At 44.2% G+C, this 18,941-nt stretch overlaps 1 protein-coding gene across 1 annotated transcript in view; it reads left to right on the forward strand.

Moving 5' to 3' along the window:
* KIAA1217 (KIAA1217 ortholog) overlaps nt 1–18,941 on the forward strand; it is a 452,893-nt gene that overhangs the window by 419,911 nt on the left and 14,041 nt on the right. Inside the window, exons 12-14 of the mRNA XM_056857670.1 lie at nt 7,868–8,043; nt 16,001–16,128; nt 16,669–16,816. Of these exons, the coding sequence (XP_056713648.1) occupies nt 7,868–8,043; nt 16,001–16,128; nt 16,669–16,816 (452 nt within the window). The remainder of the gene's footprint in view (nt 1–7,867; nt 8,044–16,000; nt 16,129–16,668; nt 16,817–18,941) is intronic.

The raw sequence follows: 18,941 nt of genomic DNA on the forward strand, positions 1-18,941 counted from the left end.
TGCCCTCACACTGATTTTAAGAAATAGATATACAGTGGAACTGGCTGGGCCACGTTTCTGCCAAGGGTCTCTTATTTTTATCTGACATTCAGGACTAGGGTAATTTTGCATTAGCCTTGGTAAAGACACAGAGAACTGAAGTGTGTGTGTGTGTGTGTGTGTGTGTGTGTGTGTGTGTGTGAGAGAGAGAGAGAGAGAGAGAGAGAGAGAGAGAGAGAGAGAGAGAGAGAGAGAGAGAGAGAGAGAGAGAGAGAGAATGAGAGAGAGAGAGAGAGAGAGAGAAATGGGAGCAGAGAAATGGGGAGCAGAGAAATGGGGGCAGTCCTGTTAAGTAAGCATGCTTCAGCTGCACTTCTTGCACATCACATGTATGTGGCCTTTGCCATTCATGGAGTCTCATGACTAAAAGTAAAACTCCACGAAACCGTAAATATCAAAGATGAGAGATTGCTAATGCTGTTGTGTTCTCTGCTGTGGCCCCTCTCAGGTTGCAAAATGGAGACGAACTCTGATTGTTTAGTTGGGAAAGAACAACTAAATTTTTTTTCCTTGCCAGTTATACTTTTTACATTCTATTATATTTTTTTATATTTGGAAGACCTGTTTCCCAAATATGTATTTTGGGTAAATCAATTTAAATTATGTCTCCCCTCTATCTTTCCCCCTTCTTAAGGTTCCCTTTATGTGAGGTTTTATTTATTATGTGCTTTTCAGTGTCCCATTTATATAATGCAAAACTCTTGTTATCCATCTTCAAACACAGCAAGATGTAAAAAATAACATTTTCTTAGATGATATCATGCGTTTGGGAAGTTCAAGAAAAGCTGTCAAGGCAGCCTTTCTTCCTCAGCTTTAAAACTATTTAAACTTTCTCCTGGGTGGACATAAAAAAGAATTCTATCCATTACTAGAAATAAAAATGCAGGGTCGTAGCCAGCTAAACAATGACTATTAATGGTTTTAATAATGCACATAGTCATATATTGTCTTGCATATTATCATTAGAACATTAGAAACATCTTTGATTTTTTTGTTGTTTAGATGATACGTGCCCTCCTTCCACTCCATCTTCACAACAACCCTGTGAAGTAGGTTAAACTGAAACAGAATGACTAGTTCAGGCATCACCCAGTGAGCTTCAGTCTCAGACTAGGATTTAGAAGGTTCTAATCCCCACTTTGCCATGGAAGCTTGAGTCACACCTTGAATCAGTCACTCACTCATGCTCAGTCTAACCCACCTCACAGGGTTGTTGTGCTGATAAAATGGAGGTGAGAAGAACTCGGGAAGCTGCTTTGGGTCCCTGCTGCGGAGAAAGGTGGGGTATAGCTGATATAAATGAATAAATGTAGCATCTCTTTTTAATACGGGCTCTCTTCACACAATGCATAGTTAAATTGTGGAACCCCCTGCCCCAGCATGTGGTGATGGCTACCAACTTGGAAGGCTTTTAGAGGAGAGTGGACATGTTCATGGAGGAGAGGGATACTAGTAAAAATGGATACTAGTCATGATGCATACGTAATCTGTTTGTTTCCCTTCTGTAATTTAAACAGTATTGTTCAATTTGGTTGGAAACACCCCATCCTAGATTCTGGCAAACTTTTACCGGTACTTCCCTCGTTAATGGTTGAGCGACTTTAAAAAAAGAAAGAGTTGGTGGGTATTGCCATTTGGGCTTCCTCTAAGTTATCAGAAACAACAATGTTTTTTAGATAGCTAAACAGAACCAATAGCAGCCCTAGTAGTATATCATTACTGGTCATTTCCCTAGTATAATTTACATAGGAACCTTTTATATTAACGATGGAGATACAATTTTATTCTTCCAAAACATAGACCTGGGTGCCAGAAAAGTGCACATTTACGCAAGTGGAGATGGATTTCCTAGAACATGAAGTGTCCAAAAATGAAATAGAAAACAATGGTTGAGATTGGGGAAAGTTCATTCCATAGAAGCAACAGAGAGGCCGCGTAAATATTTATGGGAAAGATCTGAGCAAAGGTATTTGACCGTGTTTATTGCAGCACAGGATGTTGCTGGTTTTTGTGTGTTCTGCGATTTCTTTCCCTCCCATATTGGTCTTCAAAAGATTTCTCTAATGTGACCCTTTTCAGAAGTAAACAGACTGAAAATGTTGGAACCACCCCACTCTTCTTCAGCCAATTTACTATTGGCTGAAGAAGGAGCCTGAAAGATCAATGATATTGTATTTGTCGACAGTATATGAAAGTACCTAGAATAGTATCAGAAGTATAATGCAATCGATTAGCAATGCATTCGCTTTAAGCTGTCATTAAAAAATGACCAAAAAGGGCATGAAATTGTGTGCCTGGCAACAAACCAGAGTAATTCAATCATATGAGAAGCCCAAGCTATACAGCAAATCCTATTTGAGGAATCACTTTTAATTTATGAAACCAAGGCTAAGAAATATATTCACGCTCTGTGGACAAGAGATTGTCAGGAGAAGGGTGACCACATTAATCTCATCTTTCTTACTTAGAATATTTGGGTATACTTTTCAACTGTAGCGGCTCTCTCGTCAGTCTCCTATAGAAATTTTGATTTTGTGTCTGTAAAATATATTAAGCAACGAATTCGTCCAGATTTGAAATTCAGTTAATACTGCAAGCTTGGTTTAAAATCGGCAATAAGTAAATGTAGGGCACTGCCTTCACAGAATCATAGCGTTGGAAGGGGCCATACAGAGGCCATCTAGTCCCCTGCTCAATGCAGGATCAGCCTAGAGCATCCCTGACAAGTGTTTGTCCAGCCTGTGCTTAAAGACTGCCAATGTGGCGGAGCTCACCATCTCCCTAGGCAGCTGATTCCACCGTTGAACAATTCTTAATATAGAAGCAGTCTTATATGGAAGCAGTGCATTGCTCCATCTGGCTTGCTAGGTGGGTCAGAGCTCCTCCCCCCTCTGCCTTCTTCAAAGTTGCACAAGCCTTTCCCCACTCCTCCTCTGCTTGGCCAAGGAGTCTGGCTGCTCCCCTTTCACGGGCAGCTCAGGAGCCAGGCGGGGCGGGTGTGGGAGTGCATGCCTACCTGCTGCCTGGCAGTGTATGATAGCAAACTAAAGTTAGTGTGCTGACAATAATTTGGCAAACAAAAAACAGCAACGATATGCGAAAGATACAAGTGGTATTAATTTATCATATCCACTGTTTGCATGAGAAAGTAATTAATTCTGTAGAAAGACACACTTGCCCATTACAAAAATTAATACAAAAAATTAATCCAGTTATGATTATTCAAAAAATACACTGTGCATGTGTGGTTCATCACTTTGTCCAAGAGGAGTGTTGCAGGTTCTTTCGACAGGTGTCCGGTAACCATCTGTTTCGGCTTATATCAAAGCCTTCCTCAGGGACCAACGCTTGCTGTTAGTAACTTGCTTGCCTCACTTAAATGTTTTGTTCTGAAGTGTTAATCTTTTTTTAAAAAATATTTTTTTATTAATTTCCCCCCAACATATTATAAAACATACAACATGCAACAAAAAACATACAAACCACACGACATAACAATTCTGCCTGACAATACATCTCTAGAACAAGTTACCATTTGTGAATAACTGGAATGGGTTTATAATCCTTCTAACCTGGACTGAAGTGTTAGTCTTGTGTTGGTAGAAAGTGCCATCAAGTCACAGCTGACATATGATGACCCCATAGGGTTTTCAAGGCAAGAGAGAGTCGGAGGTGGTTTGCCATTGCCTGCTTCCGCATCATGACCCTGGTATTCCTTGGTGGTCTCCCATCCAAATACTAGCCAGAGCCGACCCTGCTTAGCTTCTGAGCTCTGAGGAGATCAGGCTAGCCTGTTGGTCTTACAAACACAAAAACGTACAAAATTGGCTGACGTTGAGTCAGACATTTGGTCTTTGTATTCCTGATCTGTTTACTCAGTTGGATGGAGGCCCGTCCAGGGTACTGGGTGGGGGGTGTCTTTCACTAGGGTTGCCAGCTCTGGGTTGGGAAATTCCTGACACATGGCTATCTAGCCTCTTCTTAAAAACCTCCATGGAAGGAGAGCTTACCACCTCCCGAGGAAGCCTATTCCACTGAGGAACCGCTCTAATGGTTAGAAAATTCTCCCTTATGTCTAGAAAGGCCAGAGGAAAGGAGTACCTGTATACAGATAGGTGGTGACTCCACAGAGCCAGAGGATTTCACTCATCCCTGTGTGCATCTGTTTTGTAAGTCATGAATGGACCTAGTTTTCTCCCCTTACCCCGACCTGCCTGGGTCATCTAGTCCACCCCCCTGCTCAATGCAGGATCAGCCTAGAGCATCCCTGACCAGCCTCTGCTAAAAGATTGCCGGTGAGGGGGGCAGCTCAGCTGCATTCTCCCCTATCCCAGAAACAGGCAAAGCAGCTTTTATCACCCACCTCTCCCATCGTTCTGCCTTTGCAAGAGACTATTCCTCGTTATGCACTTCAGCCCCACTCTCTGAAACCTCCACAACAGGTTGAAGTACCTTATACATGGAATACTCTGCCTGGGCACCATTCACACCAGGGAGAAGGGGCTTGAAGAATCCTTCCCCTGTTTCTTGGTTCCCTGGGGAGGAGCCAGAGTGTGTATTCAGGTCAGTCAGAAGGAGAGGGCATCTTCATTTCAGCAGCTACCCTTAGGCATTCACCTTGAACGGCAGTCTTCTTTTTTAACATTAATGAAACTCTGGCATGGGTAATTGGGCGTGGAGAAAAGAGAAACGTAGTGCATTCCTAAGCAGAGTTTTACCCTTCTGAGCCTGCTGTTTTCAATGGACTTAGAAGGGTACGGCTGTTCCAGATTGCACCCAAGAATCCATAACTCACTGTGTGAACCTGATTGTGTTGCTACACACTTCTACACCCCATTGACTCCAGCATGGTGTGTAGAAGAAAAAGCAGAATTCTGCTGGGAGAAGTTCCAAAGGCCAGCTGTTGATCCTTTCGCTTTGTTTGTCACATCGAACAACACAAGGCCCAGTGATTCCACCAAGAAAACAGGGTATCTGTCTTTTGGGAGCCAGCGTGGTGTAGTGGTTAAGAGCGATGGTTTGGAGCGGTGGAGTCTGATCTGGAGAACCGGGTTTGATTCCCCACTCCTCCACATGAGCGTCGGAGGATAATCTGGTGAACTGGATTTGTTTCCCCACTCCTACACACGAAGCCAGCTGGGTGACCTTGGGCAAGTCACACTCTCTCGGCCCCACCTACCTCACAGAGTGTCTGTTGTGGGGAGGGGAAGGGGATTGTAAGCCTGTTTGATTCTGCCTTAAGTGGTAGGGAAAGTTGGCATATAAAAATCAACTCTTCTTCTTCTTCTAATGGCATCATGGGTGGTGTACAGAGCTAGAACAGGACAAGCAGCAGTGCCATCTTAAGCAGAGTTATTGTCAGGCTGTTATCTCGGTTTCGATGTTGCCTCTGTTCCTTTGCTGAACCGTCCAGACTTCAAGGACGACTCCACATACCAAAGCCTGGGAACACTTCTCCTGGGAAAGTGTGCTCTGTTTATGCTTTGTAAATCTCCCGCCGTTTTCATGCTTTATATTGCCAACTAACTAGCAAGACGCTCATAGCTGTCATCTTATCCTCAATGCACTGTATTGCCTATTTGACCAGTAAAAGCCATCTGCTTGGATTCTAAATGTCTCTGTGGTGATTTCTGGTTCTTTGGGTCAAGAGCTTACAGTTATGCCTTTCTCAGCCCATCGAAGCCAATGGGCTTAGAAGTGTGTAATTCTGCTTAGGACGGCACTGCAAGTGTCTTGGAATGCTTGACGACCAGAATGCTTTGAATAAAAACCTACATCCATCTTATTTTTTGCACATGCTTAAATTGTTTATCATATACTTGTACACAGGGGGACCAGTGCACTCTTTCACTGTAGCCCCGTGCACAAGTTGCAGTGAATACCTGTACGATGTGACTACAACATATCCTTGATTTTTATTTATGCTTGCACTGAGTAGTTTTCATGTTACATTCAACTCACAGGCTGCTGAATATATGATTTAACCCAGGGGTGTCTAACTCAATTGTTACGAGGACCGGATACAACATAAATGCCACTTGGTAGGGCCGGGGCATGCCTCGCCATGTGGGAAGGGCTGGCTCGCAGGCCAGAAAAGAGCTTTCAAGGGGCCGGATCTGGTCCGCAGGCCTTATGTTTGACACCCCTGATTTAAACCCTACATTTATGCAGGTTCTGGTCCCCAGTTTCATTTGTAAAGTGAACGTGCATTGGCTGTTTCTCCCAAAGAGATGTACGCATGTACATGCAGGTTATACACGTGTTCACTGTAGCATGTGAACTGAGCCAGAGTGTATGCACATTGACTCTAACATGTGAACAGGGTTCATGGTGCCTACCGTATATACCCGTGTATAAGCCGACCCGCGTATAAGCCGAGGTGCCTAATTTCTCCCCAAAAATGGGGAAAAATTAGGCACCCGCGTATAAGCCGAGGGTCGGCTTATAACCCCTCCCCCCCCAAGACTTACCTTCTGGGCTCCTGGCGGCGGGAAGCGGCGGATCCGGCGGGGGCGGCGGAGCGCCCTCCCCGCGGCCGCAGCAGGCCTCTGAAGGCCGCTCCCGGCTGGGAGAAGGCGGCGGGGGCGGCGGAGCGCCCTCCCTGCGGCCGCAGGGGGGCTCTGGAGGCCGCTCCCGGCCTGGAAAAGATGGCGGTGGTAAGTTCCCCCCTCCCTCCTCCCTCCTCCTTCCCCCCTCTACCGTATTGACCCGCGTATAAGCCGAGGCCGGCTTTTTCAGCCCTTTTTTTGGGCTGAAAAACTCGGCTTATACGCGAGTATATACGGTATATGTGAGACTCCCGACCCTCCATACAGGCAGAATGAGCTGTGGCAGACTGAAATAACCTCAAGTAGCTGCTGGGATTCCTCCTGTGACCCATCCAAGTGCCAATATTTTAAACCAAGTGTTGGCAGCCAGAATCTGAAATGATCATTCTTGATATTTCCCAAGTAACCATGAAACTATTTTAAGCAGCTCGAGCAGCACACAGTGATACATTTATGCCATCTTCTGGAGGAACAGCTGCTGCATGTCACTGAACAGCAAAAAGGCAGCAAAATCACTGCTAATAGCTCAGCCATGGGTAGGGGTTGTGGCTCAGTGGTAGAGCATCTGCTTTGCATGCAGAAGGGCCAAGGTTCAATAGTAGTGTTGCCAGCCTCCAGTTGGTGGCTGGAGATCTCCCACTATTATAACTGATCTCCAGGCAAAAAACAATCAGTTCACATGAAGAAAATGGCCACTTTGGAAGGAGGACTCTATAGCATTATACCCCATTGAAGTCCCTCCCCTCCCCAAACCCCATCCTCCTCAGGGTTCACCCCCCAAAATCTCCAGGTATTTTTCCAACCTGGAGCTGGCAACTCCAACAGTATCCAACATCTTCAGACAGCAGTTGCTCCAAAGGACCTCTTCCTGAGACCCTGGAGATCTGCTGCTACTCAAAACAGACAGTCCTGACCTTGGCAAACCAATGATTTGACATTAGCATAAGGCCGCTTCACTTGCACATGTTCAGTTCCCTGTACTGAAGTAAGCTCTACAATAACATGAGCCCATCACGTTCTGCTGTTCTGCGTCCCGCCAGAAGTCAGAGGCATGCTTTCAGAAGTTAACGGATCTTGTGCTCTGTTCATCACCTTCCCTTCTCCTTAAAATCACATTTGCGGATAAAGTTTAAGGCAAAAGATTCTCTCCCCCCCCCCCAAAAAAAAATTCAGCTGCAGAGCTGTTTATGTAGACCAACTTCTGAGCAAAACGATGCATTCAGTCACTCGGGCTGTTAGTCAGGCAGGGAAAATTGAAGTTGATTTCTTTTGTGTCGCAGCTGCAGAACCAGGAGGTGCTACGGGCCATGGTGAAGAAAGCTGAGCTCGAAATCAGTGACAAAGTGGTAGAAAGAGCAAAGCGGCTGGAAGATCCTGTGCAACGCCAGCGCCACCTGGTGGAACAAGAGAGGCAGAAATATCTTCACGAAGAGGAAAAGATTGTCAAGAAGTTAGGGTGGGTACCCCTCTAAAAAATGAATAAAATAACTATTAATTAAAAAAAAGAAGTTAGGGTGGGTAGAACGATCAAAGCTTATTTCCCCCCTACTTGGTAAATTCCCTGATGAGTCAGTTGAGCTTTTGGCAAAGAAGCTCCTATTAGGAGAAGACCCTCAGCTTACGCTCCAAACTGCCAAGTTCTGCACTGTTGCTATTAAAATGTGTGTGTGTGTGTGTGTGTAAAGTGCCGTCAAGTCGTAGCCAACTTATGGCGACCCCTTTTTTGGGGGTTTCATGGCAAGAGACTAACAGAGGCGGTTTGCCAGTGCCTTCCTCTGCACAGCAACCCTGGTATTCCTTGGTGGTTTCCCATCCAAATACTAACCAGGGCTGACCCTGCTTAGCTTCTGAGATCTGACGAGATCAGGCAGAGCTTTATTAGAGAATGATTGTTAGAATATTTTACAATTTTATCAATTTTAATGTGATAATTTTAACCAGGGGTTGCTTTTATTGACCTTACACCTTTATATGTATGGGCAGTCTGTAATTCTGCGGTGCAAAACTATTGTGTCTGGAAACTTTGATGTGTTGGCACGTGATTGGTCAGTCAACCGTATTAATAAACTTGACTGGGTGGGTAGAACAAGCTCAGAAGGTTTGGCTGGGGGTTGTTGACAGAAGGGCGCTTCTGTCGTACTGGATCATTTCTGAACTTGGGACAGCTCATGCTTGTGCTGCGACCCAGAAACTGGCACTAAAGGCAACAGTTGCAGGCCTTGAACGATGCTGCTCTTGAGTTGTGTGGTTTCTTAACACCATTAGTTGGGTTGGCTCCAACCAGTTCATGGGGATCATGGTTGGCTCCAACCAATGCTGGGGATCATGGCACCTGCATGGACAGAACCCACATGAGACAAGAACTGTAGTAAGGAGACAGATTGGGTGACACTGAATGAAAAAGCTGGTTGGGTCCAATCCATATCATTGATCCTCAATTGTTGAATTGGGCAGCAACATCAACCACTTGTCTGAAAAAAGTGTTCTTACGGGATGGACTGACACCAAACCCATAGTTTGCCCACTTAATTCTTTCTCCGAAGTGCTTGGCATGCAGAAGGTCCCAGGTTCAATCCCCGGCATCTCCAGTTAAAGGGACTAGGCAAGTAGGTAATGTGAAAGACCTCTGCCTGAGACCTTGGAGAGCCACTGCCGGTCACAGTAGACAATACTGACCTTGATGGACCAAGGGTCTGATTCAGTGTAAGGCAGCTTCATGTGTTCATGTGTCATTTAAGAATTGGTGGTGGAAAGGTCCATCAAGTCCCAGCTGACATATGGCAACCCAGTAAGGTTTTCAAGGCAAGAAACATTCAGAGGTGGTTTGCCATTGCCTGCCTCTGCATAGTGACCCTGGACTTCCTTAGTGGTGTCCCATCCAAGTACTATCCAGGACTGACCCTGCATAGCTTCCACGATCAGGCTAGCCTGGGCCATCCAGGTCCGGGCCATTTGAGAGTTTCTCATGAACATATTTTGATTGCTGTTCCTAGATAACAGATAACCACATCTGAGGAATGGCTCTTTTATTCATGAGGCCAGCTTTATTACCAGCCTCTCAGCTGACAGTTTTAATCATAGGGCTCTAGTGGGAGTGGCATGTTGTTGTTTACAATCTTTTGGTCCCTGGGTGATCATAAATAACATCACAGCCTAGTATCCCTGGTAGAATTACAGGACTTCACATGGGCTGCCAATTGCCTGTTGTTTTTGCAAAAAAGTATTTGACCAGCAGCTGATCATGTTACATTCATTTAGGCATTAATTTCCCCCCTTCAAGATTCTGTATTTAGAATGTAAGCCAGGGCATTTTATTACAATGGGGCTATCAGTTGAAGAAATCTTGGAACTACATGTATTTTCTCTACATGTTCTCCTGGCCTTGTGTAAAGTAGGTAATGGACTGTGGAAGGGGAGTGAAACCCCTCCGCCCTTTCTCCCTCGTTATAAAAGGTTACAGTTTTAGAGGCAATTAAAATTCTTACTTTCATAGCAAGTTTACCCCCCCTCTTTTGCCAAGACTCTCAAGCAGGGGAGGGGTACGTATCTATTTTAAAACAAAAACAGAGGAGCAAAAACCCACCTTCACCAAACCACGTTACCTTGCACACAGTTGCACATTTTAGTGACAGGTTGGACCTCAAAATATTACATATCTGTCAAAATGCCACTGGACATGGGGAACAATTGGGAACTCTGTGTACTCAAGGGATGCCTACTTTGCATTCAGCAAACTCATTTTCTAGATGGGGAGGGGCTGTGGCTCAATGGCAGAGAATGCACTTTGCATGCAGAAGGTCCCATCCCTGGCATCTCCACTGTGTGTCTGAGCAGGCAAAGCTGAGCATGTAGCTTTTAGCTGTATGGCCTGTAGCTTTTAGCTTCTTGGCAGAATTATTTTTTTCTTCCTCCCATGAAAACTAGACTTTTTTGTTTCAGGATTTTAAAATCTTTGGCTCCCCCCCCCCCAATTAGTTACTGAATTTCTCATCAGAAATCATGTGATCTCTGCAATGTGGTTGCAGTCATGACGATTTCAAGGTACATGCGCAATATTCATATCATCTTGCAAAAGAAAAGGTACCCTGTGTATAGTACCACCGCATGCAGATCTTACCACTACTAACTTCATAACTTGCTCAACTCTGAAACAATTGTAGGGTTTTTGTAAAAGGTTCTGCTATAAACTTGCTTCCTTTATAGCTGAAGACAAAATTTTTGGGGTGCCTCTCATTTTGTTTTAAAGAAATAAAGTATCTCGGCCAGCATCTTGGCCAGTGCACCTGGACGCCTCTCTGTGCTAAGTGTCACAGGAGGCAATAAGATGAAGCTCACAGGTGTCCCAGAATCTTTTACATGTACGTTTCAGAGAAAAGGAGGTTGAATCCTTCCACCTCTGCATGGTTTCATCTATTAAAAACAACCTCCCTGTGCTGCTAATACCTCTAGAAACAGGGGAAGACCTACACCCATCTTGTTTCACTTGGAGCACTAATATCAGTGAGTGGGAGAGTGGTTAGTTTCATCTGGCGGCTTTTTAAAGATTGCTGGGAGGAGCGAATCATTAATCTCCCAGCATCTTGTCTCTTTTGACCTGGAGTAATCACGCTTAGGATCAGGTTGCTTATAAAGGCGTGTATGACTGGTTCCTCCCCAGAGGTGTGAGTTGCAGGCTTGCTTCTGGAGGGCTGTAGATCATGAGTCTACATGTTGGCCAGTTATGCATTTCCCAGTAAGGCAAGGTATTTGCACAGTGCTGTATATTAATTTTAACACATAACTTGGGACGCTTTTCTATGAAGTTGAAATTAGCTTGCCAGAGCCTTTCCTCTTCTGAGCTTTCTGACTTCACCTTTCCCTCCCCCCCCCGCCCTTTTCCAACCCTGTCCTCTCCTTCCACTGTTGTCCAGGATGCTCTGTGCCCATAGGGTCCCTAGAATGCCACTGGCAATAAATCCAAGTTGGTAGTAGCATTGCCAACCTTCAGGTGGGGGCTGGAGGTCTCCCAGAGTAACAACTGACCTCCAGACGACAGAGATCAGTTCCCCTGGAGAAAATAGTTGCATTGGAGGGTAGACTCTATGGCAGTATACCTTGCTGAATCTCCCCTCCCCAAGGGTCCATCCCCAAAACGCCAGGAATTTCCCAACCTGGAGCTGGCAACCCTAGGTCTAGAGGTGACAGTTTTTCTTAGTTGTGCAAGGATAGCATAGTAATATTACTACCAGAGGGGCAGCTGTGTCTGTCCCATTCCTTGGGAAAAAATTGGCACGGGTGGAATGCTAAGATGGTCAGCTGGGTTTTTGGGGGAGTGGGGTGTTTTTAATAGCTGTCTGTTGTGTAGATCTCAACCCTGCAGCCTTCACCCTCCATAATGTTTTGCTGCCAAGGAGCAGAAAATGCTCTAGCCGTAGAGCATGTTTCCTTTAGCTTACAACATTTTTTTTTAACTTGGTTAGGGACCTAGTTCAAAGCCCAGGGGGGCTATTCCAAATAAACTACGTCGGGCATTTCTCAAATATGTCAAGACAGTTAAATGGAAATATTTGTATTGAAGCTAATTGACTTCAGGCTGGATTCGTTCTGTGAACAGCGGAGCTGTCCTGGGAGCACGATTAAATACAGTCTTGTCAAAGGCGCCGATATTTCTTTGGAGCTGAACTCGAAGGAAACCAGTTCTGCCTGTCTGAGGCAGAAGCCAGCTCCATGCTGTGCCTCTTGGGTGGCAGCAGTGAAGGTTACAGCCCCTCCTGTCAGGCTCACCCCTGGATAATTTTGTACTCGTTTCATCTGTGTTTTCCTCTCTTTTTTTCAAAAAAGAAGAAAAAGAAAAAAGGTGATTGCCTAATCTCCAGTAAGTACCCTTGTCGATTAGATTGCAGAGGCAGGGTGAAAATAGGCTCACTTTGGAGGATGCAAAGCCAGTGTGGTGTAGTAGTTATCAGCGGTGGTTTGGAGCAGTAGACTCTAATCTGGAGAACCGGGTATGATTCCCCACTCCTCCACATGAGCGGCTGACTCTAATCTGGTGAACAGGGTTGGTTTCTCCACTTCTACACATGAAGCCAGCTGGGTGACCTTGGGCTAGTCACAGCTCTCTCAGCCCCACCCACCTCACAGGGTCTGTTTTTGGGAGGGGAAGGTGATTGTAAGCCGGTTTGATTCTTCCTTAAGCAGTACAGAAAGTTGGCATATAAAAAACTACTACTACTACTACTACTCTTCTTCCACTTCTTCTTGCGATGACTGCTGTTTTGATATATATTCGTATGCTGCATGAATTCCAAATAACCTGATCAAATAGGCACCAACTGCATGCTCCAGAGCTTGCATAAAGTGGTGATGGATTTTGTTTTATTTATTTCATCGCCACTCCACCTTCCTCCCCAACAGGCACCCCAAGTGGCTTATGTCCTGCTCCTGTCCTCCATTTTATCCTAACAACCACCCTGTGGAGGATGCTAGGTTGAGAGTGTATGACTGGCCCAAGGTCACCCAGCAAGCTGCCATGGCAGAGTGGGGGGATTTGAACCCGGTGTCTCCCAGATCCTCATCGGACCTCTTAACCACTAGACCACACTGGCATGGATGTAAAAGCCCATGTGTGTTCACACCTACACATAAGACCGGGGGGGGGGGGGGCAAAAGATTCATGCTTTTAAATGCATTCGGAAGGGATGGGGGATTTCGAGTCAAGAAGTGGTGAGGGAAGCTTACAGGCCTGCTAGTTCTCCACCAAACTGTCCTCTCTAGAAAAGGCAGATTTAAAATATAAAACAAACAAACATGCACTGTGTAGTTCCACTCTGAACAGGAAGCATGTAATTGTATTGATTTTCCCCCCTGTGGAGAATGGAAAGCTATGCTCATTTGCTGCCACCAAGTGTACAGCTTTGAGAATTCTCAGATCTGTTTTGTAAGGATCCGTCTTCACTCTTTTGGCGATATAGCTTTTCTTCCCTTCTTCTGCGGACTAGAGAACTGTTTGAGCACTAGGTCTTCAAATGGCAGAATTTTTAGGCTTATTTTTTAAAAAACCAAACAACAAATTAAATTTATGAATCATTCACGTATCATTAAGTCACTTGCTCTGAAATTTGACAGATATTTTCTATGCAGGGATCTCGGTTGGAACTTCTGTGATTTTAGAGCCAGAACTGATGCAGATGTAGCATTTCTAAAGTTTTCATGATTCGGTGGGGATTCGTGGAAGATCATAGCGGCTACTTCTGTGACCCAAATAACTGCATTTTGTGATCTCTGTGAGCATGGAAGGGGTCACTGTGATCTTTTGAGAGACCCATGTTTTGGAGGGCAGTCTGCTCACACAAGTTGTATCTGTACCAGCAGTTGTGAGTTGGGCCAAGTTGACTGTCTCTGTCTCTGTCTCTCTCTTTTTTTGAGCTGAGCTTTTTTTCTTTACATCAGTGTTTGTATGTCATTTTAAACTTCCTCCATCCTTGTAAGAATGTGCCCGCTAGAAAATGAATTGAGCCATATGTTTCATGGGAGTCCCAACAGGCATGAAGATAAGCACAAAGTCTGAAAAAAATCTGTAGTCTTTTCATGCGTGTTCCCAACTCTGCTGCTATTATGCATCCATCAACTTAAAAGCTACAATTTGTGCATTTGATTATTCTGTTAATTGTTGAATCATATTTTTAGTGGGCAATAGCCCCCCAAGCTACAAGGACAGTGAAACAGCAAGTATTGGCCTCTCCCCATACTTTAATTAAAAATGTACTTTCAGTTGTGGTGTAAACAGTATTATATACTTAAGCTTTTCAGTTCACTTTAGCATATGGAATTCTGATCTTACCTTTAACCTGTGCTATATCTTTAGTGATAAAGTAGATTTAAGACATTGTTACTTGTCTACAGAAACAGTAATTGGGAGGTGAGAATCTCTTAATTCAGTAGCTGTATTTAATTTATTTTTAGTGTAATCGAACTTGAGAACATAATCAGCCCACAAAGCAGATAAAACATAAGGAAGAAGAATCCCCCAACAATTCAGGGATCTTGGTTTTCTGCTCCATTCCAGTACAATAGGTGACAATGGAAAATAGCATGGTCCTAGATACGTAGCAGTAGATGGGATTCAAGATTCCATAGAAGCGCACAGTGACCTGCAAATGACCCAAGGGTGCAGTTTAACCTTTTGAATCAACAACCATTGAAACTATCTTGAAAAATTATCAGTCGAGCTTTACAGTGCAATCCTAAAAAGAGTTACACCCTTCTAATGGTCTTAGAAGGATATAACTCTGCTTAGGACTGCATGGTTAGTTTACTAATAAGTAGCTACAGCCTTCAACCATACCCTTATAATAAATGAATGTTTCTAAATGAGTCTCATTGGTCATTTATGCATGGGAGTTTGAGCTGAGGTTCATTGTTTGCTGGACCCACACCTTCCTGATGGGAATCTATGCACCAGCAGTCTCCAAGCTCAAATCAAGTCCCCGCTCCTTTAAATGCTGCTTTATAATTGGCTTACTTTGTAGTGCTTACTGTGAGAGAACCCTGCCAAACCCAATTGTCAAATAAAAAAGCATTTTAAGAAGGAAAAAAACAAAAAACGGAGCAATCTGAAAGGGGGGGGAATCCAAACCTCATTTTCTGAGCTCTGCTCAGAAAGAGCTCCAAGGAAGCAGGAAGCATTTGAATCCTCATCTCTTTACACGCTGGTTTTTAATTGGCTACATGTTTACTGAGATAGAAACCAAGCTTGGGTGTCCCACGCTTTGCCTTATGCATGGGGATTTCACCTGGGCTGAGCTCAGGGGAGAGGGAAGAATTGGCTTAACAAAGGAACAGGAAGGTCTGGGATTTGCAAGGGCTGGCAGCGAGGTAATTTCTAATGGACAGAAAACTCATGCATAACCCCAAGGAACAACCAAGACAGACCAGGGGCAAACGTGAGTGAAGGTACCCATGCATAAACGACCATCATGTGTTTAGCGCATGCAGAGACTAATTCTGTGGTTCAACTGTGACAGCTGCCACTATGCTTTTGCTTGTACCCATTGAAGCAAGTCAGAATTCCATCCTGGAGCCAGATCTAGCACCTCAACAGTGTCACAATATTAAAAGAACAGAGACTGCAAATCACCCATGGCAAAATCGCAGCAACTGTGCAAATGCTCAGCTAACCATGTCATTGCAGCCAAACCAGTCAAATAAACACCCAGCACCAGTCACTGCGTAGTAATGACACTGCTACTTCATTGTGGACACATCTTGCTACATGGCACACATTTCTGTTTCATAAGGTTTTGATCTGATAGTTTTGTAATAGCGCCTGTTAAGGTGCCTGGATGTTCAAGGTACATTGTCTTTCATTGCCTGTCTTCAAAAGAAACTGTGGAATTCAACTCCTTTTCTGTTTCTTTTTTCCTTTATAAAAACAGTGAGCTTGAAAGTTTTGTTGAAGAGCTGAAGAAGGAATCTATGACTAATAGGACAGTTACTTTGAAAGATGTTGAAGATGGAGCTTTTCTTCTTCGGCAAGTTGGAGAAGCTGTCGCTGCCCTCAAAGGTACAGCTCCAGGGTTGTGTCCTTTGATGTGATTTAAAAAAAAAGAAGAGCAGCTCCTTTACCTTTTGTGTTGGTAGAAACTATCATCAGGTTACAACTATTTATGGCTTATGCAGGCTTTTAAAGGCAAGAGACGAACAGAGGTGGTTGGCCATTTCCTGCCTCTGCATAGCAACCCTGAACGTCCTTGGTGGCCTCCCATTCAAGTACTAACCAGGACTGACCCCTGCTTAGCTTGCTTCCAAGATCTGAGGAGATGGGGCTAGCCTGGGCCATCCAAGTCAGGGCTTACCTCTTGCACCCCAACCTAAAAGCACACTGGTTTTAAAGTAAACTCCACTGAGATCAATGGGTCTTATTTTCAAGCATTTCAAACTGGAGCATTAATTTAACAATGGTGTGGGGGGGCGGACGGCTGAGGTACAGCTCCTACAAGACGGTTTGTGTGTGAATATCAAGTACGTGCGATTCTCCAATTTTCCTTTTAAGAAGTGTCCAACTCTCCTTCTAAGAAGTACTTTGTGGAAATTATCGTTACAGGTGACTTTCCGACATTGCAGAATAAGATGCGGGCCATTCTCCGCATTGAAGTAGAAGCCGTGAGGTTTCTAAAGGAGGAACCCCACAAACTAGACATCCTTCTGAAAAGAGTCCGTAGCATGACGGATACCCTTACCGCCCTCCGGAGGTGAGGTAGCTTTTTCTTGGCATGTAATTAATCTAAGCATGGTTTTCATACAGTATGTAATATAAGACATTTTCTGCTAATGGAAGGGCAGGTATAATTTCCACCAGTTTCCCCTTCTTGCTGCAAACCTTCATGCCATTCCTGAGGTTTTTGTGTTCCCCAAGAGCAGAATTTTGGCAAGATTAGTGGACTGTAGCAGGATTGAGGTGGGGGGGAGTGCTGCTCTGCTGGTGGGAATGCCTTCTGTTAGTAGGAAGTTTAGTCTGGATCAGAATCCACATTCCAGAAAGACAACAAGATGCATTCCTATTTTATACCTCACCTACCCCACAAACTGAGTGCCAAACTAGACACGATGAAAGGAAATTAGTTATCAGATCTCCTGTGTTTTGAAAAGATTCGCTGCCACAGTGCCCCCAATTCAGACTGGAACCATGATGCTGGGGCATTAAACCCTTCCACCCCCATTATTTACCTGACTACCCTTCCCAAGTTTATCCTGTGGGAGAAAGCCACTTATAGAGGGTGAGGGGGGACTTGCATCAGAAAAATGGCATAGGGTAAAGAGATCACCTCCCAAACAATCCCATGTGTCAGTCAAGCCTGCTCCCCAGATGCTTTCTTTTTTTCTTTTTTTTCTTTTTACATGAATAAAAAAGAATACAAAAAATCAATTTGAAATACAGAATAATAAAATACAAAAAGTTGAATTATGTTAATTGAATTAAAGAAGAAATAAATCCATATGTAGTACTTTTAATACCCACCACCCACCAATAGTGTACCCCCCCCCCCCATATCCATCCATCACCGTGCAGAACTTCCGGTGAAGTGTCTTAACAGGTTAATATTACAACAATTACTACTAAGCTTAAAAAAAAGTTATATCTACAGCCCGTTCACAAAATTAGTAAGATTCGTCTTTGCCAGTTTATCCCAATATGCAAAGGCCTTTGACCAAGATTGTTTAAATTCTTCCATGTCTTTCCCATGTAGGGAATCTGTTAGTTTGGCCATTTGCACATAGAACCATAGTTTCTCTCTCCAGTCTTTAATTGCAGGTCTATTTACCAGCTTCCAGGATCTTGCTATTATAATTCTTGCCGCTGCAAAACTATATTGGCATATGACTCTATCACTTCTGCTAATTTTCTCCCTTACAATCCCCAATAAACAAAAAGCCGGATCAGGTTTTACCTTATTATTAATCAAACTATTGGTTTCTTTAACTACCTTTCTCCAAAAAATTTTGATCTTTTTACAAAACCACCAAGCGTGCATAAATGTTCCACTTTCAATTCCACAGTCCCAGATGCTTTCTTCAGTCTCGTTAGATCAGTACTTTCAACTTGTGCTGAGTTTGGGTGTTTGCCCACATTTCAGGTTTCCCTGATGCATTTCAGTCACTGGGTAGGCAGCTGTTTCTGTGACCCATATGTGGCAACTTGTAGATTCCTAGGGAGCATTTCTTCAAAGAGCAATAAACACCCTTTTCTTATAGTCTGCTATCTGTTACTCTATAGCAGGGGTGTCAAACTCATTTGTTACGAGTGCTAGATATGACATAAATGTCAGTTAGCCGGGCTGGGCCATGCCTAGCCAGCCCAGATCGGGTGCGGGAAGTGGGGTAGCTGCCTTGGCTAGCAAGCCCACAGCAGGCTTGCCAGCCCAGATTGTGTGGGTGTGGGGTGGTAGCTGCCTCAGCTGGCTTGCGGGCTGGATAAGAACTCTCAAGGGGGCACATCCAGCCCGCGGGTCATATGTTTGACGCCCTTGCTCTATAGCATAAAGAGTCTGGTAGTGAGTATTATAACATCCCAAGAATTTTAGATGGACTTTGGGACTGGTCAGAAGGGCAGGTCCTCACAGCAATCCATACACAGGTCCCTCTAGACTGGCCCTCATATGAATTAATGCCGCCCTTTTGCTAAAGCCTAGTAGCTTGCACTCAGGTGTAATCTCTGTGAGATGAATATTATTTCTTTAAAAAAAAAAACAGAAAAAAAGAACAAGGAGGAAAAAACTTTAAATCCAGCAACTAAATATAGTGTGTGAGGGAGGGAGGGAGGGAGGAAGGAAGGAAGGAAGGAAGGAAGACATAAAGTAATGACAAAACTATAACAAC

Source organism: Euleptes europaea, chromosome 11 (assembly GCF_029931775.1).
Source record: "Euleptes europaea isolate rEulEur1 chromosome 11, rEulEur1.hap1, whole genome shotgun sequence".
Lineage (NCBI taxonomy): Eukaryota > Metazoa > Chordata > Lepidosauria > Squamata > Sphaerodactylidae > Euleptes > Euleptes europaea.